Raw genomic sequence first — 22,000 nt, forward strand, 5'->3', positions numbered from 1 at the left:
CTTGAGTCTTCTTGGGTATGACGCTACAAGCTTGGCACACCTGTATTTGGGGAGTTTCTCCCATTCATCTCTGCAGATCCTCTCAAGCTCTGTCAGGTTGGGTGAGGAGTGTCACTGCACAGCTATTTCCAGGTCTCTCCAGCGATGTTTGATCAGGTTCTGGCTGACCAAGACCCTTCTCCCCCGATTTCTCAGGTTGGCTGGGCGGCCAGCTCGAGGAAGAGTATTGATGGTTCCAAACTTCTTCCATCTAAGAATGATGGAGGCCACTGTGTTCTTGGGGACCTTCAATGCTGCAGAAATGTTTTGGTGCCCTTCCCCAGATCTCTGCCTCGACACAATCCTGTCTCTGAGCTCAATGGACAATTATTCAGATGGTTTGGTGTTTGCTCTGACATGCACCTGTCAACTGTGGGACCTTATTAGTGTGTGCCTTTCCAAATCATGTCCAATCAATTTGAATTTACCACAGGTGGACTCCAATCAAGTTCCAGAAACATTTCAAAGATGATCAATGGAAACAGGATGCCCCTGAGCTACATTTAGAGTCTCATGGGTCCTGTGTGGCTCAGTCGGTAGAGCATGGCGCTTGCAACGCCAAGCGTCGTGGGTTCGATTCCCGCTGGGACCACCCATATGTAAAAGTAGTGGCAACAGCCGACTTGTAAGTCGCTTTGGACAAAAGCGTCTGCTAAATGGGATATATTATTATTATTATATATCATAGCAAAGGTTCTTATATAAATAAGACATTTCTGGGGGGGGGGGTCTATAAATTTGCTCAAATTAAAAACCTGCTTTTGCTTTGTCATTATGGGGTTTGGTGTGTAGATTGAGAGAATAAGACTTTAACGGTCAAAGTGAAAAGGATCTGAATATTTTCCATTCTATTTTCCATTCTATTCTCAAATACCTCATGCCCTCACCGTAGTGACTTTAAACTTTAGGCCAGTACAAACTGCCAGTTGGTCAGCAGTATCTTAATCCCCTTGATAACAGTCACGGCTGACGTAGCGGGGTTAAACTTCAACGTGTGAGCGTCTCCTTTTGTACACCTCTCTCTGAACACGTAGACGGAGCCGTTACAGCTGGCCACCTTCCAGAAGGACGGCACACAGCTCCACACCTCGGGGAAGCGTAGCCTGGTGAAGCTCTCCAACAGCGGGTTGTAACACACCAGGGAGTCCCCCTCTGCTACGATGAACAGTAGATCCATGTGGGCGGCGGCGTGCATCACTCCCGCCAACGGCAGAACGTAAGGCTTCAATTGGCACTTCTGAGTCTTCGTGTCGAAGCACTGGATGAGTCGTGACGGCTTGGTGAAGAAGTCCATGTCGTTCTCTTCCCCCCCCAGTATGTAGATGGTTCCTCCCAGGTTAACCCCCGCTGCCCCGGACACCGCCGTATCCAGCTGGCTAGTCTCTGTCCACACGTTGTCCTTCACCGTGTAGTAAATCACGGCGTTGGACAGTGTGTCCTGGAGCGTCTTACCTCCCAGACTATAGACGGCATCCTGGAGTGAGACTGAGACCATGGTGTGGCTGAGACGATCTCGGGGCAGCGGGGCACAGCGCTCCCAGTCCATGGTCTGCATGTTACACTTCCACATGCGGCGAGGGATGGACCCCCCGACCACGTAGAGGTCCGGCCCATGTTTACAGGCTGCTGTGATCTGGTGACACAGGCTGTTCTGGCCGCTGACGCTGATGGCATCGTCCTCGTCACAGTGCAGGGAAATGGCCAGGGAGTGGGTCCTCGTCTCCTCCTTACCTATCAGGTAGATGTGCACCATCTCACCGATCTCCTGCAAAGACACAGTGAGGGAACCAATAGTCACTACATGTATAACTAGAATGATATATACTAAAATTGTAGGGGAAAAAAACTAACATTTGTGTCGGTGAACATGTTTTAGCTACGACCTCCGTAAAACTGGGTGCATCTATAAAAAAAAAACTCCCCCCAATCTGATAGAAATATTAGAGACGTGCAGTGGAGTTGAGGGTTCTAGAATGAGAACACTGTACCTTGAGGTTCTCCTGGAGAACAGTGGAGAACTCTTCTCTCTCCACCTTGTTGTGGTTGATCCAGGATTGGATGGCGACCGTGGGGTTCTGAGAGGCTGGAACACCGTCTGGACAACAGAAACACGGGTAAGGGCCTGACAAAATGGCCGCCGCGGCATTACCCAGGTGGGGTACGTTTCCCCCCATTACTATGTAAATCAAATCAAGCAAGGAATCAATAAGTACCTTTGATAATGTCCATGAGGAGACAGAGTGGCAGGTTGAGGAACTCATCAGTCTGGTGAAGTTGGACCAGGTGGATCTTAGCACAATGTTTGGCTGCAGTATACAACTCCTGGTCACTGTGCCTGTCTGCCAGCCACATCACCTACAGCAGGAAGAAGTCAATCAACTGACAGTACTTCAAAAAGCTATTGTGTGGAACAAGATGACAAGATGGTCAGATTGACAGCAGCTACACAGATCCAGTACCTTGACGAATACAATTCACATTTCTATCTTCCTATCAACAAAGGGAACACACATGTGCTCATTAATTCAGACACCAATGATTGGCTGTATCACAGCCAATCAGCTCACCTGTAGGCAATTCTTGACATCTACGGTGCGTGACAGGAAGCGGGAGCATTCTTCAAACAGAGCAGTCAGCTGGTACATGTCAGCCATCTCATAGGTGTCCTGCAGCTCCTCCACTGTCAGCTTCACTGTCCCGTGGTAGATGTAGTCAACCAGCAGCTGGAAGACTGATGCGCTGTATAGAAAATAGACTTTATTGTCCAATTGGTGAGAAACAACTCATTGAGCAGTTTATGGGTCAAGTGCCATGTGCAAAGGGCACAACGGCAGGCGATGGCACCAGGGTTTAGAGACCAGCAGCCCTACCTGACGTCCTTCAGTTGGATGCTACGTGTGTGAGCCTCTCTCAGGTTGGATGTGAACATGGATCTAAAGAAGCTGCTCTGGGCTGACAGTACCAGGCGGTGCAGGTTAAAATCCCTCCCCTCCACCTTCACCGTCACGTCAGCAAACAGGCCGTCCTGAAGACACAGGGATATAAGATGGAGGAACCGTTAATGGCATCATACCTCCGAAACTAATGCTGCACTGGGAGACAGACTTCAAATGAATGGAGCATATATGATTCCTTGGCCCTTTCTCAATTCATCTTTCCTTGATTACTCACATCCTCTCTCCTTGCCTCCTCTTCAAACCCCATTGGAGATGAAGGCCTGAGGGGAGGGAACCTTCACCTCTTATTAGTTTTGAGGAGATAGGATGAGATGAATCAGAGAAAGTTGAATTGAGATTCCTTACCTGCAGACATAGGTCCATGATGCTCTGCACCACGCGGCTGGAGTGGGAGCGGTCTGTAAAGGTGTAACCTAGAAAGTAGTTCTCCTCTGCCACCAAGGAGCCTGCTCCTACACTCTGTCCCCCGAACCTGTCCCTGTCCCCACTGGACTCCATGTCACCAGCTAGCAGGGTTAGGCTACATGAGAACCATCGAGAAACACAACCGTTAGTGTGTATAGTTAAAAACACTGCCGGTTAAGACAACTAAAAAATAACTAAAAAGCAGGCTATAGACTTTACGAATGTGCAGAGATTTAAAACATGCTGGTTCGTGTTTCTATGCGAACTGAAATCACACTGGTTTTAACTGGACTAACGTTATGTATTATTTTGGATTACGAAACCAGAAAAATAGATACTGCTCATTCATTGCCTGTCAGTAAAAGTTAGTTACTGTAGCAAGCGAAGCAACCAAACGGTACAAATCCTTACCGCGCCACTATTCTGACACCAAACACGCCGAGTTGTTTAACTAACAGTTTAATCAATATCAGATTCTGGTTTAAGATATAATTTATTGGCTAGTAAATCTTTTCAGCCTACCTTTGCTCCACTATCTGATCTATTTCATCATACGGAAGACGGCGTAATATTCACCGGAAGTAAACAAACCTTTTTCCTGGCCAGCTCAGCTGATGCTGGTGCCAGAGATAGGTGCTGCCACTGTGTGGTGGAGATATGTTACAACAGTCTACTTCATTTTTTGTGTGTGTAAATCGCAGGTCTCCAATCCTGGTCCTGGGGCACACAGGGTGTACCGAACTTTGTTTAACTACTATACATTCAGTCATAGGCTTAGTGATGACCGTAGTTGAATCGTTGAATTGGTGTGTAGGCCTACTAACGTGATGGAACATAAGCCTGCACACCCAGTAGGTCCCTTAGGACCAGGTTGGAACAACTATGCTGTAAACTTATGAGCCAACTGGCCCTCATGCCTTTTTCCTAGGTGGAAGAATGTATGGCATTCTAGCCTAGACTCGTGGCTATCGGACTGAGTTTTATTGAAGAATAGCAAAGGATAGAAGGAGACAGTGAAATCATCATGCAATCAGAGGTATACAGTCATAAAAGAGAGATGGTGACAAAACCTCGACCAAGAGATCTCATATGGGTCACCGTAGCGATGGTGTGGTGTCAAGATCTTTTAGAAGGTAAGTTATAATTGTTTTTAAACTAACTTTAAATGAAAGATATGTTGTGTTTTGAATGCAATGCATTCATAAATGGATATAAAATAGGTGGATTGAATATCAGGATTTACATTCGCATGTAATTGAATACCGCAACAGGTTCTAAGTGGAAGTTGAGTTAAATTAAGTCCTATATTTCTGAGAGTAACATTATTCATTTTTATCCTGAAAATACCAACTTTCTCTCTCTCAGATGTGTCTGGTGCCGTACATGGCGGTCTTCCTTCCCAGGGCTTGGGCCAATCCATCACCGATTCAAACCTGATGTTTGAGGTTGGAGTTACACTTCTATTAGCCTGGTCCCAGATCAGTTAGTCTGGTCTTGTTGACAATTACCATCAAAGTCAGCAAGACGGAACAAACAGATCTGGGAACAGGCTTAATTTATATGAGCATATTGTATTTTCTCTTTTGTAGTTTCTGTTTTGCCCCACCATCTGTTTCCTCAACTTCTTTCTTGTACATATGTTATTACACTATCTGACCAAAAGTATGTGGACACCTGCTCATATACACTACCTGACCAAAAGTATGTGGACACCTGCTCGTCTACACTGCCTGACCAAAAGTATGTGGACACCTGCTCATCTACACTACCTGACCAAAAGTATGTGGACACCTGCTCATCTACACTACCTGACCAAAAGTATGTGGACACCTGCTCATCTACACTACCTGACCAAAAGTATGTGGACACCTGCTCATCTACACTACCTGACCAAAAGTATGTGGACACCTGCTCCTCCATTAATATGGAGTTGGTCCCCCCTTTGCTTCTATAACAGCCTCCACTCTTCTGGGAAGGCTTTCCACTAGATGTTGGAACATTGCTGCAGGGACTTGCTTCCATTCAGCAACAAAAGCATTAGTTAGGTCGGGCACTGATGTTGGGCGATGAGGCCTGGCTCGCAGTCGGCGTTCCAATTTATCCCAAAGGTGTTGAGGTCAGGGCTCTGCGCAGGCCAGTCAAGTTCTTTCAGACCGATCTCGACAAACCATTATTGTATGGACTTCGCTTTGTGCATGGGAGGGGCATTGTCATGCGGAAAGAGGAAAGGGCCTTCCCCAAACTGTTGCCACAAAGTTGGAAGCACAGAATCATCTAGAATGTCATTGTATGCTGTAGTGTTAAGATTTCCCTTCACTGGAACTAAGAGGCCGGAACCATGAAGAACAGCCCCAGACCATTATTCCTCATCCACCAAACTTTACAGTTTGCACTATGCACTGGGGCAGGTAGGGTTCTCCAGTCATCCACCAAACCCAGATTTGTCCGTCATACTGCCAGATGGTGAAGCGTTATTCATCACTCCAGAGAACGCATTTCCACTGCCCCAGAGTCCAATGGCGGCAAGCTTTACACCACTCCAGCTGACGATTGGCATTGCGCATGGTGATCTTAGGCTTGTGTGCAGCTGCTCAACCATGGAAACCCATTTCATGAAGCTCCCGACAAACAGTTATTGTGCTGACGTTGCTTCCAGAGGCAGTTTGGAACTCGGTTGTGAGTGTTGCAACCGAGGAAAGGCGATTTTACGCACACATTTTTATGCACTACACGCTTCAGTACTCAGCATTCCTGTTCTGTGAGCTTGTGTGGCCTACCACTTTCGGCTGAGCCGTTGTTGCTCCTAGACGTTTCCACTTCACAATGACATTAGTTACAGATGACCGGGGCAGCTCTAGCAGGGCAGGAATTTGACAAACTAACTTGTTGTAAAGGTGGCATTATATGACGGTGCCACGTTGAAAGTCGCTGAACTCTTCAGTAAAGCCATTCTACTACCAATGTTTGTCTATGGAGATTGCATGGCTGTGTGCTCGATTTTATACACCTGTCAGCAACGGATGTGGCTGAAAAAGCCGAATCCACTAATTTGAAGTAGTGTCCACATACTTTTGTATATATCGTGTATCAAATCAAATGTATTTATATAGCCCTTCTTACGTCAGCTGATATCTCAAAGTGCTGTACAGAAACCCAGACTAAAACCCCAAACAGCAAGCAATGCAGGTGTAGAAGCACGGTGGCTAGGAAAAACTCCCAAGAAAGGCCAAAACCTAGGAAGAAACCTAGAGAGGAACCAGGCTATGAGGGGTGGCCAGTCCTCTTCTGGCTGTGCCAGGTGGAGATTATAACAGAACATGGCCAAGATGTTCAAATGTTCATAAATTACCAGCATGGTCAAATAATAATAATCACAGTAGTTGTTGAGGGTGCAGCAAGTCATGTGTATCTTCCCACATTTGGTTATTACCTCTCCATACAGTTCTTGTTGGGTGGAGTAGAGATCGACAAAGACAACAACATCGCTCTGCTGGACCTGGAGATGGCATCTATGAGGCAGGGACGAGCTTTCCTGGCTCACATCAACGACAACATCCCCAAGACGCTCTCTTCTATGGAGCAGATGATGAAGGACCTGGAGGACAAGAGAGGGCCTCTCCCTCTCGCCCAATCCCACTTTGAGAGCCTCATCCTGGGCATGGTCTACTCTGCTCACCAGGCCAAGCTCCAGGAGAGAGAGAAGGACCGGGAGAAATGGGGAGAGGTGCTGATACGTCTGGCTAATACTACAGTCAACGAGCTGCGTAAACTGTAGACCATCACAATATTCACTTAGATTAAGATACAGACTGTTCATTAGCCTGGTCCCAAGCTTGTAATTGTCTTTTTTAATACAGTAAACAAAAGGATATATACAGAACCAGTCAAAAGTTTAGACACACCTACTCATTCATGGATTTTTCTTTATTTTTTACTATTTTCTACATTATAGAATAATAGTGAAGACATCAACACTATGAAATAACACATGGAATCATGTAGTAACCAAAAAAAGTGTTAAACAAATCAAAATATATTTTAGATTCTTCAAAGTAGCCACCGTTCGCCTTGATGGCAGCTTTGCACACTCTTGGCATTCTCTCAACCAGCTTCATGAGGTAGTCACCTGGAATGCATTTCAATTAACAGGTGTTAATTAATTTGTGGAATGTATTTCCTTCTTAATGTGTTTGAGCCAGTCAGTTGTGTTGTGACATGGTAGGGGTGGTATACAGAAGATATCCCTATCTGGTAAAAGACCAAGTCCATATTATGGCAAGAACAGCTCAAATAAGCAAAGAGAAACGACAGTCCATCAATACTTTAAGACATGAAAGTCAATACGGAACATTTCAAGAAATGTGAAAGTTTTTTCAAGTGCAGTCGCAAAAATTATCAAGCGATATGATGAAACTGGCTCTCATGAAGACTGCCACAGGAAAGGAAGACTCAGAGTTACCTCTGCTGCAGAGGATAAGTTCATTAGAGCTACCAGCCTCAGAAATTGTAATCGGCAATTAACTGCACCTCAGATTGCAGCCCAAATAAATGCTCCACAGAGTTCAAGTAACAGACACATCTCAACATCAACTGTTCAGAGGAGCCTGTGTGAATCACGGTCAAATTGCTGCAAAGAAACCACTACTAAAGGACACCTATAAGAAGAAGAGACTTGCTTGGGCCAAGAAACACGAGCAATGGACAATAGACCGGTGGAAATCTGTCCTTTGGTTTGATGAGTCATAATTTGAGATCTTTGGTTCCAACTGCCATGTCTTTGTGAGACACAGAGTAAGTGAAAGGATGATCTCCACATGTGTGGTTCACACCCTGAAGCATGGAGGAGATGGTGTGATGGTGTGGGGGTGCTTTGCTGGTGACACTGTCCGTGATTTAGTTAGAATTCAAGGCATCCCATCTGGGTTGAGCTTAGTGGGACTATCATTTGTTTTTTAACAGGACAATGACCCAGCACACCTCCAGGCTGTGTAAAGGATATTTGACCAAGAAGGAGAATGATGGAGTGCTGCCTCAGATGACTTGGCCTCCACAATCACCTGCATTCAAGGTGATTACCTCATGAAGCTGGTTGAATGCCAAGAGTGTGCAAAGCTGTCATCAAGGCAAAGGGTGGCTACTTTGAAGAATATAAAATTGATTTTGATTTGTTTAACACTTTTTTCGTTACTACATGATTCTATATGTGTTATTTCATAGTTGTGATGTCTTCACTATTATTTTACATTGTATAAAACAGGAAAAATAAAGAAAAACCTTTGAGTAGGTGTGTCCAAACTTTTGGCTGGTGCTGTATATATTTGTTTAAACAAATTATCATCAGCAACAGAGGTATACAGAACACCTGAAACACAATTAATACTTTGAAACACAGTGGAACATTGTAAGACATATTTCAAACATTTGTGGATTTCTATCATGTGGTGTCAATCATGATTGTCCATGTTTATATCCATTCCAGCATTTGCTTTGTTTGTCAATGGAAGTTTTGAATAAAAGAACATGGTTCGAACAACTAAAATATAATAAATCAAATCAAACTTTATTTGTCGCATGTGCCGAATACAACCTGTTTCCTCCAGTATCTTTACACGGTCCTTTGCTGTTGTTCTGGGATTGATTTGCACTTTTCACACCAAAGTAAGTAAGTTCATCTCTAGAAGACAGAACGCGTCTCCTTCCTGAGCGGTATGAAGGCTGCGTGGTCCCACTCTTCCTTAACCATGTCTCAGTAATGACCAACACATCTGGATTGGAGCTGTGAACCCACACTTTCAATTGATCAATTTTAGGTAATAAGTTTCTGGTATTAACGTGCAGAGAACCCAGGGTTTTACGAAAGCAGAAATCAGTGAAGCAGATATCAGAGCACTAGTTAGAATTGGGACTAGCAACAGTAGATGGGCCAGGGTGTACATGCACATTTCCAGATATCATCAACAGTAAAACAATCAAGGCACGGCAGAGGACAGGGAGAGCTCTGCAGTGCTGATTTATGACATTTGAATGTGCATTAGATGGCAACAAGATCATATTGTACAGTAATTTCATCAGGTAATATGAATACAAAGCTGGCGAGAGGTGGTTAGAATAGGATGTAACCAATAGAGAGAGTCCCGGGTGTTGGAACAAACAGTCTCTCCCACGGCTGGCTAAAAAAGCAAGTTCATAGTCAACAAAGCATGCAGGAGACATGAGGCAAATAGCATCAAGCACAAGAAAAATATATAACGACTTGGGGCTAGCCATTGTAAATTCAGAGTCACTCGCCCCAACAGTGCGTGAGTGCTGGAGGCGAGAGCGAAGGCTCCGGAGAGAGGGGGGAGTGTGGCGAGGGTACCTGTACCACACAGGGGGAGACAGACCAGGGCAGACGGTGAACAGATCCCAAGGTGGAACCCAAGCAGCGGTGCGGCAGGCAATGGGAGACAGACCAGGGCAGACGGTGAACAGATCCCAAGGTGGAACCCAAGCAGCAGTGCGGCAGGCAATGGGAGGCTTCTGCATTCCTCTACCTTGACTTCTGCTTTGATTGTGATGCCTCAGAAGGAGCCTTCTTAGCCGGTTTCCTTTCTGACTGTGTGCAGAAATGAAACAATCAGCATTTTTTTTTTACCTTTATTTAACTAGGCAAGTCAGTTAAGAACAAATTCTTAGGGGCAGAACGACAGATTTGTACCTTGTCAGCTCGGGGATTTGAACTTTCAACCTTTCAGTTAATAGTCCAACACTCTAACCACTAGGCTACCCTGCCGCCCCAGCGATGAAAAACAAATCACTCTTATTCAACACAAAACAGTTTGTCAACATACAGATATGATATCCGATGCCTCAACTCTAAATTAATGGAAAATACAGGCACAGAATAATTCCTTGTTATATGTACATATCTACCTCATTAACTCGTACCCCTGCACATCAACTCGGTACTGGTACCCAGTATATATAGCCAAGTTATCATTCGTTACTCATTGTGTATTTATTATTACGTGTTTTTACTTCTCTCTATTTTATTTCTCTCTGCATTGTTGTGAAGGGCTCGTAAGCATTTCACTCTTACACCTGTTGTTTACGAAGCATGTGACGAATAAACATTTATTTGACATTATTTATGGAAATTAGCAGGTATGGAAAAAGTACCCAGTTGTCATACATGAGTAAAAGTAAAGATACCTCAATAGAAAATGACTCAAGTGAAAGTCACCCTGTAAAATAGTACTTGAGAAAAAGTCTAAAAGTATTTGCTTTTAAGTATACTTCAGTATTAAAAGTACAATTATTTGCAAAAATATACTTAAGTAGGCAATCCAAACAGCACAATTTTCTTGTTTTTTTTATTTATGGATAGTCAAGGTCACACTCCAACACTCAGACCTAATTTACAAATGAAGCATGTGTGTTTAGGGAGTCTGCCACATCAGACTCAGTAGGGATGAATTGAACCATTTTCCTGTCCTGTTAAGCATTCCAAATGTAACGAGTACTTTTGGGTGTCAGGGAAAATGTACGGAGTAAAAAGTACAATATTTTCTTTAGGAATGTAGTGAAGTAAAAGTAAAAGTTGTCAAATATGTAAATAGTAAAATAAAGTACAGATATCCAGAAAAACTACTTAAGTAGTACTTTAAAGTATTTGTACTTAAGCACTTTACACCACTGGAAATTAGACCTTTCCAATTAATTTATGACTGATGAAATGGACTCTTCTCAACACGAATACAAACATACACACTTTTTGGTAACTATCACTTTCATTTAGGAACAAAATTGGAATCAACCACTGATCGACATAGTTTATTTAAACTCACATTTACTGTAGCTAGATGGTTGCACAAAGAACAAACGAAAACGGTAGGGGGCAAGGGCAGACAGCCAGACTGCATGTAATGCATGTTCAAATTACTTGATGCACGAGTTCAACATATGTGTTGAGCTCCTTGTTCTTCGTTTTATTGCAATTTCCATGCATACACCACACGTGTTGTGTAACCTACTCTGTAAGTTACAGCTTCTACCCAGTAAGCGGCAGTGTTGTATAAATGGCTTTTATTTGGAAGTTCCGGACTTTTTTCGTTTACCAGAAATAGTTGGGAGGAACTTCCGTTGTTTCAGTCTCCGCTGATTGGTTAAATTTGAAAAATATTTAGTCCGCGAGGTAGAGGGAACGTTGGAGCTGGAAGTAAGAAATCAAACCATAACAATTCACCATGATACGACCAACGTGAGTAGAAAAATTACAATTTCAATAATGAAAACATGATTTATTATTAAAGTTATTTGCAAATAACCAATATCTTTAGACCGTTATTTTCGTAATGTAAACCGCGTCAAGTTGTCGTTGGCTGGCTAACGCTAGCCGACCAGGTCAACTAAGGCTAAATTGGTCGAGTCGCTAACTTGGTTACCTGTTGTTGGATTTTTGATTTGATTTTAGGAAGCATAAAACCCCCCGTAGACCTGCTCCGAAGAAGCCATCCAGCAACCAGAAAGATCCAGTTGGTGTAAGTAAACGACAAACATTCCGTACTAACTAGTCAGCACATTTGAAAAAAAAGTATCTGCCACTGAGTTGGTTACTGTGATCGGTTTAATGATTTCCTCAATTCTCTTGCATGGCAAGAATAACTTAACTAAATCTGTTTGCAAACATAGTTATATATAGTAGTTACTCAAGTTCTATAATAAAGCTACAGCAGAGCCACATGTATTGTATGTCTGGCGACAGGTGGGTTGGGGACCTGATCGAGCTTCATCACATTGAAATTGTGCCCATGGAATTAATCTTTGGCTAACTATATATGATCCAGACACTTTAAGCCAATGAAAACCATGTCTGTAAGTGTTTGATAAAGTGCCCCCCAAATTTCCTATGTAGTACACTCCTTTTGACCAGAACCCTATGCCCCCCCCCGATCAAAACTAGTGTACTAATATAGTTAAAAATTGGTGCACTAAATAGGGAATGTGTTATTTGGAGCTCGCTCTCACGATACTAGAGAAAGAGTTGGGGGACGTCAGGCCGCTCCTACAGGACTACTCTGAGGTGCATCACGTTGTAATTGTTTTAGCTGTAGTTATTGTATTGTTTTGGTGCTGTCTCTCAGGTTTACTGTCGTGTGAGACCTCTTGGAGTGGAGGATGATGAGTGTTGTATTGAGGTGATCAGCAACACCACCATCCAGCTACACGCTCCTGATGGGCTCAAGGCCAACAGGAATGGAGAGTTCAAGGAGGTATGTTTGTCTGAAACCTCTGTGACATGTATTTGTGAAATCTTAACTATTTCCGCTGCTGTTGAAGAAACTGAAAAGCATGTGATGACAGACCCTAAGAATGTAGGAGTGCATGTGTGGCTCAGTCGGTAGAGCATGGCGCTTGCAACGCCAAGCGTCGTGGGTTCGTTTCCCGCTAGGGCCACCCATATGTAAAAGTAGTGGCCCCAGCCGACTTGTAAGTCGCTTTGGACAAAAGCGTCTGCTAAATGGGATATATTATTATTATTATTATGTACGACCCATATATGGGTTGTAAATGGCATATTTGGGCACTGATTAATGCTTAAATTGGAATGCAGTGGCTGTATAGTAAAATGCTATACACAACGACAGAGCTCTGGCTCTGTGCTTCAGGTCGCTGTCATTTTAATAATGTTTACATACGGCTTTACTCATCTCATATGTATATAATGTGTTCTATTCTACTGTATTTCAGTCAATGATACTCTGACATAGCTCATCCTAATATTTTTTTATTTCTTAATTCCATTTTACTTCTAGATTTGTGTGCATTGTTGTGACTTGTTAAATAATTCTGCAATGTTGGAGCCAGTAACAAGCATTTCGCTACACCCGCAATAACATCTGCTAAACATGTGTATGTTGCCTAAATAATTTGATGTGTATGTGTGTTGTCTGACAGCTTTCCCATCCCTCCCACTAATTTGGCAACTTTTGCAAAAAAAAATAGTTGTCTGAGGAAAATGCTGGATGCGACTTGATGTATTTTGAAAGATCAGATGTTGAGGAATGTAATACTTTGTCAAACAGCCGCCGCGGCCAACACGCTGAAGGACTCCATTCTATGCACACCACAATTATCCTTTTCCTTGAATTGCATTGTGAAAGACAACACTAAGATCATATTTCATCATTTAGCTAGTCATATTGGTATATATAACGTGCTTTCAAATGATGCCCACTGGACCCATAATCGTGTTAAAATAATACTAATAATGTGATGGTGGATTTAAGTCAAGGGGTATGAATACTTTCTGCAACCAGTGTTACCCTGTGTTTCATGTCTGTCATTAAAGCTACACGAGGTGCTGTATGTGTCCTGGGATCAGACGGCCAGAGGTTTGGGCTAACAGACTCTTTGCTTTGACAGACGCAGTACTCCTTCAAGAAGGTGTTCTGCATTAAGACGTCCCAGATGGAATTGTTTCAGGATGTTGCCAAGCCCCTCGTGGATGACCTCATTCACAGTAGAAATGGTAAGGGGGAAAACAGGTTCATAACCCTTTCATCTTCTGTTCTGTTGCCCACCAGCTGGTCATCTGTCATCAGAGGCTCGGCACTCTTCAGCTGCTGTTTGACAGGAAGATGAACAGGCCCCTGCAGTTTTATACAGTGGGATGTTATTACAATAAAACCCTCATTGGTATGTTAATGGGGGTGAACTGCATACATGAGTTCTAGATGGGTTGCTTAGCAACAACAACTATGGTAAAAAAAACAGATGGGGTTGGCTGAGATTGACAACATGTAAACTATCATTTGTTTCCAATGTTTATTGAAAACAAGATACATTTGCGCAATGCGCACTTGTCTCAATGCATCGTTATAGTTGTTGGTTACCTAGATAGCTCATTTTAACCATATTAGCATAGACATGACATCAGTCAACACCTCAACAAGACATGGTATCAACAACAAGATAAAATGAGCCACCTAGGATTCTCCACATGGCAGCTTGTCATTGTAGCTAGCTGTCTGGCTATCCAGAATCATAATAACACATGGCAGCTTGTTGTCACTGTAGCTAGCTGTCTGGCCATCCAGAACCATAACACATGGCAGCTTGTTGTCATTGTAGCTAGCTGTCTGGCCATCCAGAACCATAACAACACATGGCAGCTTGTTGTCATTGTAGCTAGCTGTCTATCCACTTGGAACTAAACTGCAGGAAACGGGGAAGGACGACCTGAACTTCCCCATGAGTAACTTGTTTTCCATTGCAAAATGTTTTGCTACGGTGTGCACTAATGCATGTACGACCCTGGAATGTCTTACCATCTCGTGTTGTATGTCTATGAATCAGGGTGTTTTGTTCTTTTCCTTCTCCAGGTCTGCTGTTTACCTATGGGGTGACGGGCAGTGGGAAGACCTTCACTATGACTGGGTCTCCAGGACAGGGGGGGCTCCTGCCCCGCTCCCTAGACATGATCTTCAACAGCGTCGGCCCTTACCAGGCCAAACGATTCGTAAGACAAATAACTTTTTGTTTTTATGTTTTCGTCTTCAAAGCTGGTCTAATGTCCATAATACAATACCGTGTGTTATAATGATGTTGAGACTTGGTTAGAGAAATCTCCCAGCTTCGATCCATATTGAATGGGACAGTCTGGTACTATTTAATTCCACTGTGATGTGCAGGTGTTGAAGACAGATGATAAGAATGGGATGGAGGTCCAGAATCAGGTGGATGCTCTGTTGGAGCGCCAGAAGAGGGAAAACCAGCCAACTGTTGTCCCTAAAACACCCTCCAGGTGAGGGTTTTATAACGAGGAAGCCTGAAACTCAATCTCTCAAATATATTTTCCTTGTGTGATTGTAATACTGTTTGTCAATGGAATGTTTTATTTCGGCCCTATAAAAGTTGCCATGCGGAGAATGTGGACAACAGAATCAAGACATTAAAACATAAATACATTTGAATATTGTTTAATTAACTTAGCAGGGAATCAACTAAATGTATTGAAAGTTAATTAATTTGTCCAAGTTTATCATAAGACATGAATAGAATGTATCAGTGATTCATATTTCCTGTAACTATGTAGCCGTTAGCGATCATGCTAATAAAGTCTTCTGGTAGATGGAAAAGCCTTTCCTAAAAACACATGTGATTTTTGTTGACTAAAACCTAAAGAAAACAGTGAGAAATGAAAACAGCCACAAATGTATTTTATAGGAATCGCAATTCAATCATATACTGTGGAATCGCCATACATATGGTGTCGGCACCTCAGTATGGTGATAGTATTGTGAGGTCCCTGGCAGTTCTCAGCCCTATGTAATACTAAGGGCTTTAAATGTGGGTAGGTTAAGGTATTGGCAGGTGAGGCGGTCTATTTCACCAGCCACGTTGGCGGGTGGTCAATTTGCATGGCTCTACAGTGTGAGCATTTTGTAAAATGTTTATACAACTAGGCATGTCAGTTAACAGATCTTATTCACAATGACGGCCAAACCCGGGAGACGCTGGGCCAATTCTGCGCCGCCCTATGTGATTCGCTATCATGGTTGGATGTGATACAGCCTAGATTCGAACCAGGGACTGTAGTGCACTGAGATGCATTGCCTTAGACCGCTGCGCCACTCGGGAACCCAATATTAAGCATTACATTTGCATATTATAAACTGGGTAGTTCAAGCCATTGTCATGTCTTTACTATCATTAAATTGAAAACAGTTTTATCAAAGATTCCCTGTAATTAGTATAACGCGATCAAAGTAATTAATCGTGTACCTGTAATTAACTAGGAAATAAGGGCACCAGGGAAGGTATTCAGAACTTTAATCCCCCCCCCCCCCCTGTCACTCAGGAACTTGTTCCAGTGTCTGCCTCCCCCTCCGCAGCACAGCCCACTGTAGCCCCTCCCCCTGTCACTCAGGAACTTGTTCCAGTGTCAGCTTGTCAGCAAGAAATCTCTACCAAGGGGTGTGTAGTCTACCGGCCACTCCCCCTCGGGAGCACGGCCCCTCCCCCTCGGGAGCACGGCCCCTCCCCCTCGGGAGCACGGCCCCTCCCCCTCGGGAGCACGGCCCCTCCCCCTCGGGAGCACGGCCCCTCCCCCTCGGGAGCACGGCCCACTGTGCTGACGTTACAAGCGCGGTTCAGAAATTAGGGGGAAACTATTTATTAGAGAAGAATGGAATAACTTTTTCAATGCTATTTAAGGATATTATATTTATCATGTTTCACTTTGGATTTATTAACTACAAAAAGGTTAAGATGTGTGTTTTAATCCTGGTGCTGCTCTCCACACACACGCTTGTTAGCTAGCTATCTCTGGTCCATCATTAAGTCAACTCCAGGAAGTTCAGACATTCAAGGTTCCTCCACGGAAGCCGCTCCTCTTAGGTATAATTCTGTGGACCTAATTCAGATAATGATATCAACAAGATGCCCAGAGCTTCAAGCCTCCTCCGCTACCCTCGCTTGCTCTCTCCTGACACGCAAAATGTCAGTCGCATCTCACGCCCTACACGTGTCTGTCGCCCATGTAAACAAATATAGCTTGGCATGCGCCATATCCGCACTGATTGGTGAAGTAATTTAATGTTGAGCTGAAGGTGAATAATTGATTCTTTCAGAGGTTTAAAATGGAACAAAGGCACAATATAACCTGGTATTTTGTGTGTGTTCCCAGTTCAGAACTTTATTTTGTGGGTCGGAACGGTTGAACAAAAATAAATATGGTTTTGTTCAGAACGGAACGATTCAAAATTAATTTGTTCCAACCCCTGGTTTCCAGGCAGAGGCTGGACCCAGAGTTTGCAGACATGATCAACCCAGAGGAGGCCTGCAGGGCGGACGGGGTGGACGAGGACAGCAGCTACAGTGTGTTTGTGTCCTACATCGAGATATACAACAACTATATCTATGATCTGCTGGAAGAAGCCCCCTACGACCCCATCAAACCCAAGTAAGTTACAGCAGATGGATGGGAATGGATATCGTTGTTTATTTTTCATGTTTCGGTCAGTCTGTAGAAATGGCAAGTATATAACTAGTGAAGTTATGGATTAAAATCCTAACCCAGCATGTTTTAATTTCTCAGCATAACCCTAGATGAGGCTAATTCCTAAAATACAGTGCATTCAGAAGGTATTCAGACCCCTTCCCCCTTTCCACGTTTTCTTATGTTGGAATGGATGTTAAATCCTCAATCTACACACAATACCCCATAATGACAAAGCAAAAACAAGTTTTTAGCTGTTTTTTATTTAATAAATAAGCAAACATTTCTATCGCATTTACATAAGTATTCAGACTCTTTACTCAGAACTTTGTTGAAGGACCTTTGGCAGCGATTACAGCCTCAAGACTTCTTGGGTATGACGCTACAAGCTCAGCACAGCTGTATTTGGGGAGTTTCTCCCATTCTTCTCTGCAGATCCTTTCAAGTTCTGTCAGGTTGTGTGGGGAATGTCGCTGCACAGCTATTTTCGGGTCTCTCCAGCAACGTTAGATCGGGTTCAAGTCCGAGCTCTGGCTGGGCCATTCAAGGACTTTTAGAGACTTGTCCCGAAGCCACACCTGCGTTGTCTTGGCTGTGTGCTTAGGGTCGTTATCCTGTTGGAAGATGAACCTTCGCCCCATTCTGAGGACCTGAGTTCTGGAGCAGGTTTTCATCAAGAATCTCTCTGTACTTTGCTCCGTTCATCTTTCCCTCAAATCCTGACAAGTCTCCCAGTCCCTGCCGCTGAAAAACATTCCCACAGCATGATGTTGCCGCCACCGTGCTCCACCGTATGGTGCCGCCACCGTGCTCCACCGTATGGTGCCGCCACCGTGCTCCACCGTATGGATGGTATTGGCCATGTGATGAGTGGTGCCTGGTTTCCTCCAGACATTTGACATTCATGTCGAAGAGTTCAATAATCAGACCAGAGAATCTTGTTTCTCATGGCTTGAGTGCCAAAAGGCACCTAAAGAAAACTCCAAGCGTCATTTACCTTTTACTGAGGAGTGGCTTCTGTCCGGCCACTACCATAAAGGCCTGATTGGTGGTGTGTTGCAGAGATGGTTGTCCTTCTGGAAGGTTCTCCTATCTCCACAGAGGAACTCCGGAGCTTTGTCGAGTGATCATCGGCTTCTTGTTTTGGTATCATTCCCCAGATCTGTGCCTCAACACGATCCTGTCTCTGAACTCTAAGGACAATTCCTTCGATCGCATGGCTTGGTTTTTCCTCCGACATGCACTGTCAACTGTTGGACCTTATAGACGGGTGAGTGCCTTTCCAAATCATGTCCAATCAATTGAATTTGGAAAGTCCTTGAGTGGCCCAGCCACCACAGCTTCCCATCTGACTTAATAGAGCTTGAGAAATCTGCAAGGAATAATGGGAGGTAATCCCCAAATCCAGATGACTCGGAGTTCATACAGACCCCCCCCCCCGAGACGACTCGGAGCTGTAATCTCCACCAAAGGTGTTTTACAAAGAATTGACACATGCAAATTAGATTTCTGTATTTATTTTTTTAATGCAAACATTTCTAAACTTGTTTTCACTTTGTCATTATGGGGTATTGTGTGTAGATGGGTGAGAACAATTATTTCATCCACTTGGAATTCAGGCCACTGTTGTTGTGCAATAAGTCAAGTCGTATGAATACTTTCTGAAGGCACTGTCTTGCTTCAAATCAGAGTAGTAGCTATCTCCTGGTCCTACTGGCTACTGGCAGGTATAGTTTCATATCAGAGTAGTAGCTATCTCCTGGTCCTACTGGCTACTGGAAGGTATAGTTTCATATCAGAGTAGTAGCTATCTCCTGGTCCTACTGGCTACTGGAAGGTATAGTTTCATATCAGAGTAGTAGCTATCTCCTGGTGCTACTGGAAGGTATAGTTTCATATCAGAGTAGTAGCTATCTCCTGGGGCTACTGGAAGGTATAGTTTCATATCAGAGTAGTAGCTATCTCCCGGTCCTACTGGAAGGTATAGTTTCATATCAGAGTAGTTATTGCAGTCAGATAAATGTGTGTTCCTTACTTTGTTAGGTGGAATGGAGGAGGTACTCCACAGAGGCAGCCCAACCAAGAGTTCATGTATGTCACATATAGAGCATACTCATTTAGCTACATGTATAATATACCCTAATACAGAAGCTTGAATGTTGCAACCAGGAAGTGTTCATGGAATTGTCTGTTGTGCTTTGTAGTGGCAGAATGCTTAATTTAATCATGTTGAATGCTCCATTGCTTTGTTTGTGTTGCTTTAGTCTGGACTGTAATGCTTTCTGTGGCTCCCATCATAATACACAGCATTAGCCTGGTTCCAGATATGTTTGTTCTGTTACGAATGACCATTGTTGTTGGCCAGACGACACAAACAGAGCTTGGACCAGGCTAGCTCAGCATTATCAGTCAGTTGACACTGTCTCTCTCTGTAGACCGCCCCAGTCTAAGCTCCTAAGAGAGGACCAGAACCACAACATGTATGTGGCTGGCTGCACCGAGGTAGAAGTCAAGTCAACAGAAGAGGCCTTTGAAGTGTTCTGGAGAGGTAAGAGTCTCAAACCTTCACTAAACACAGCCCGATTTTTAGACCGTTTGCACAATTATTGGGTGGCGATTGGTCTGTCTGTAAATGCAGCCATTACAGCCCTTTTTTAAAAGTTATTTTTTTTACAGCAATACTGTTTTCTTAAAGTGCTTTACTCGTCCTAGCCACCCAGAGACCAAGCAACATTTTCATACTATCACAGCCCGTCCATTCTGTGTTTGACCTGGGCCCTATCATCTTGAGTAGGTAATTGAGGTTGGTTGGGTGATTTGGTCGAGCTTCATCTCCTGTTCCTTGTTTCATAAGTTGGAAGAAGAGGCTTATAGCCAACACCACGCTCAACAGTCCAGTCTCTCCCACAGTGTGAGGTTGTATAGCCAACACCACGCTCAACAGTCCAGTCTCTCCCACAGTGTGAGGTTGTATAGCCAACACCACGCTCAACAGTCCAGTCTCTCCCACAGTGTGAGGTTGTATAGCCAACACTCAGCTCAACAGTCCAGTCTCTCCCACAGTGTGATGTTGTATAGCCAACACTCAGCTCAACAGTCCAGTCTCTCTCCCACAGTGTGATGTTGTATAGCCAACACTCAGCTCAACAGTCCAGTCTCTCTCCCACAGTGTGATGTTGTATAGCCAACACCACGCTCAACAGTCCAGTCTCTCCCACAGTGTGATGTTGTATAGCCAACACCACGCTCAACAGTCCAGTCTCTCTCCCACAGTGTGATGTTGTATAGCCAACACCACGCTCAACAGTCCAGTCTCTCCCACAGTGTGATGTTGTATAGCCAACACTCAGCTCAACAGTCCAGTCTCTCCCACAGTGTGATGTTGTATAGCCAACACCACGCTCAACAGTCCAGTCTCTCCCACAGTGTGATGTTGTATAGCCAACACTCTGCTCAACAGTCCAGTCTCTCTCCCACAGTGTGATGTTGTATAGCCAACACTCTGCTCAACAGTCCAGTCTCTCTCCCACAGTGTGATGTTGTATAGCCAACACCACGCTCAACAGTCCAGTCTCTCTCCCACAGTGTGAGGTTGTATAGCCAACACCACGCTCAACAGTCTGGTCTCTCCCACAGTGTGATGTTGTATAGCCAACACCACGCTCAACAGTCCGGTCTCTCCCACTGTGTGATGTTGTATAGCCAACACCACGCTCAACAGTCCGGTCTCTCCCACTGTGTGATGTTGTATAGCCAACACCACGCTCAACAGTTCGGTCTCTCCCACTGTGTGATGTTGTATAGCCAACACCACGCTCAACAGTCCGGTCTCTCCCACAGTGTGATGTTGTATAGCCAACACTCAGCTCAACAGTCCAGTCTCTCTCCCACAGTGTGATGTTGTATAGCCAACACTCAGCTCAACAGTCCGGTCTCTCCCACAGTGTGATGTTGTATAGCCAACACCACGCTCAACAGTCCAGTCTCTCTCCCACAGTGTGATGTTGTATAGCCAACACCACGCTCAACAGTCCGGTCTCTCCCACTGTGTGATATTGTATAGCCAACACTCAGCTCAACAGTCCAGTCTCTCTCCCACAGTGTGATGTTGTATAGCCAACACTCAGCTCAACAGTCCAGTCTCTCTCCCACAGTGTGATGTTGTATAGCCAACACTCTGCTCAACAGTCCAGTCTCTCCCACAGTGTGATGTTGTATAGCCAACACTCAGCTCAACAGTCCAGTCTCTCCCACAGTGTGATGTTGTATAGCCAACACTCAGCTCAACAGTCCAGTCTCTCCCACAGTGTGATGTTGTAAAGGTGTATTGATGGTAGGTTACTGTGTCTTACAGGACAGAAGAAGAGGCGTATAGCCAACACTCAGCTCAACAGAGAGTCCAGCCGCTCCCACAGTGTCTTCATCATCAAACTGGCCCAGGCCCCTCTAGATGCAGATGGGGACAACATCTTACAGGTAATATCATATATAGTAAATGTCCCTTTTTATCTCATTCTCTGCAATGGAATCAGACAAGGATCTCGCTCCTTAACCGCTCTGGTCTGACCAATCGGAATCCATGGAATCAATGTTTCAAGATGGGAAATGTTCTGTGTTG

The 22,000-nt window shown here is 44.2% G+C and overlaps 3 protein-coding genes across 5 annotated transcripts in view; 2 read left to right on the forward strand and 1 right to left on the reverse strand.

Moving 5' to 3' along the window:
- Nucleotides 1-727: 727 nt before the first annotated feature.
- kbtbd4 (kelch repeat and BTB (POZ) domain containing 4) lies at nucleotides 728-3,969 on the reverse strand. 2 transcript variants are annotated; one of them, XM_064929101.1, is made up of 7 exons: nucleotides 3,924-3,969; nucleotides 3,342-3,516; nucleotides 2,910-3,064; nucleotides 2,607-2,778; nucleotides 2,253-2,394; nucleotides 2,028-2,134; nucleotides 728-1,804 (listed from the first exon to the last, which is right to left on the reverse strand). In XM_064929101.1, exons 2-7 carry the CDS (start codon nucleotides 3,492-3,494, stop codon nucleotides 944-946), a joined length of 1,590 nt encoding a protein of 529 aa, XP_064785173.1. In that variant the 5' UTR covers nucleotides 3,495-3,516; nucleotides 3,924-3,969; the 3' UTR covers nucleotides 728-943. The 2 variants fall into 2 exon arrangements, with proteins under 2 accessions (XP_064785173.1, XP_064785174.1); XM_064929102.1 differs by lacking the exon at nucleotides 3,924-3,969 and adding an exon at nucleotides 3,813-3,917.
- A 408-nt stretch (nucleotides 3,970-4,377) lies between these two features.
- On the forward strand, nucleotides 4,378-7,176 carry LOC135509772 (protein FAM180A). The gene is made up of 3 exons (XM_064930673.1): nucleotides 4,378-4,534; nucleotides 4,767-4,846; nucleotides 6,844-7,176. Exons 1-3 carry the CDS (start codon nucleotides 4,426-4,428, stop codon nucleotides 7,174-7,176), a joined length of 522 nt encoding a protein of 173 aa, XP_064786745.1. The 5' UTR covers nucleotides 4,378-4,425.
- A 4,379-nt stretch (nucleotides 7,177-11,555) lies between these two features.
- Nucleotides 11,556-22,000, forward strand: part of kif23 (kinesin family member 23) — a 37,772-nt gene continuing 27,327 nt past the window's right edge. The window contains exons 1-10 of one of the 2 annotated variants that reach the window (XM_064929097.1): nucleotides 11,556-11,640; nucleotides 11,854-11,920; nucleotides 12,524-12,652; nucleotides 13,806-13,911; nucleotides 14,765-14,901; nucleotides 15,074-15,186; nucleotides 17,176-17,346; nucleotides 19,426-19,473; nucleotides 19,818-19,930; nucleotides 21,737-21,858. In XM_064929097.1, coding sequence (XP_064785169.1) covers nucleotides 11,627-11,640; nucleotides 11,854-11,920; nucleotides 12,524-12,652; nucleotides 13,806-13,911; nucleotides 14,765-14,901; nucleotides 15,074-15,186; nucleotides 17,176-17,346; nucleotides 19,426-19,473; nucleotides 19,818-19,930; nucleotides 21,737-21,858 — 1,020 coding nt within the window. In that variant the 5' untranslated portion in view covers nucleotides 11,556-11,626. The remainder of the gene's footprint in view (nucleotides 11,641-11,853; nucleotides 11,921-12,523; nucleotides 12,653-13,805; nucleotides 13,912-14,764; nucleotides 14,902-15,073; nucleotides 15,187-17,175; nucleotides 17,347-19,425; nucleotides 19,474-19,817; nucleotides 19,931-21,736; nucleotides 21,859-22,000) is intronic. The other variant, XM_064929098.1, reaches the window with a different exon arrangement.

The sequence above is a fragment of the Oncorhynchus masou genome, chromosome 22 (assembly GCF_036934945.1).
Source record: "Oncorhynchus masou masou isolate Uvic2021 chromosome 22, UVic_Omas_1.1, whole genome shotgun sequence".
In the NCBI taxonomy this organism is placed as follows: domain Eukaryota; kingdom Metazoa; phylum Chordata; class Actinopteri; order Salmoniformes; family Salmonidae; genus Oncorhynchus; species Oncorhynchus masou.

Excerpts from the sequence above, each read along its gene's own strand:
- kbtbd4 (XM_064929101.1), bottom strand. The coding sequence starts at position 3,494 with ATGGAGTCCAGTGGGGACAGGGACAGGTTCGGGGGACAGAGTGTAGGA. Across the intron at positions 3,065-3,341 it reads TCATGGACCTATGTCTGCAG|GACGGCCTGTTTGCTGACGT; the intron begins GTAAGGAATCTC and ends CTGTGTCTTCAG. Across the intron at positions 2,135-2,252 it reads CCTCATGGACATTATCAAAG|ACGGTGTTCCAGCCTCTCAG; the intron begins GTACTTATTGAT and ends TCTGTTGTCCAG.
- LOC135509772 (XM_064930673.1), top strand. The coding sequence starts at position 4,426 with ATGCAATCAGAGGTATACAGTCATAAAAGAGAGATGGTGACAAAACCT. Across the intron at positions 4,535-4,766 it reads GTGTCAAGATCTTTTAGAAG|ATGTGTCTGGTGCCGTACAT; the intron begins GTAAGTTATAAT and ends TCTCTCTCTCAG. Across the intron at positions 4,847-6,843 it reads ATTCAAACCTGATGTTTGAG|TTCTTGTTGGGTGGAGTAGA; the intron begins GTTGGAGTTACA and ends CTCTCCATACAG.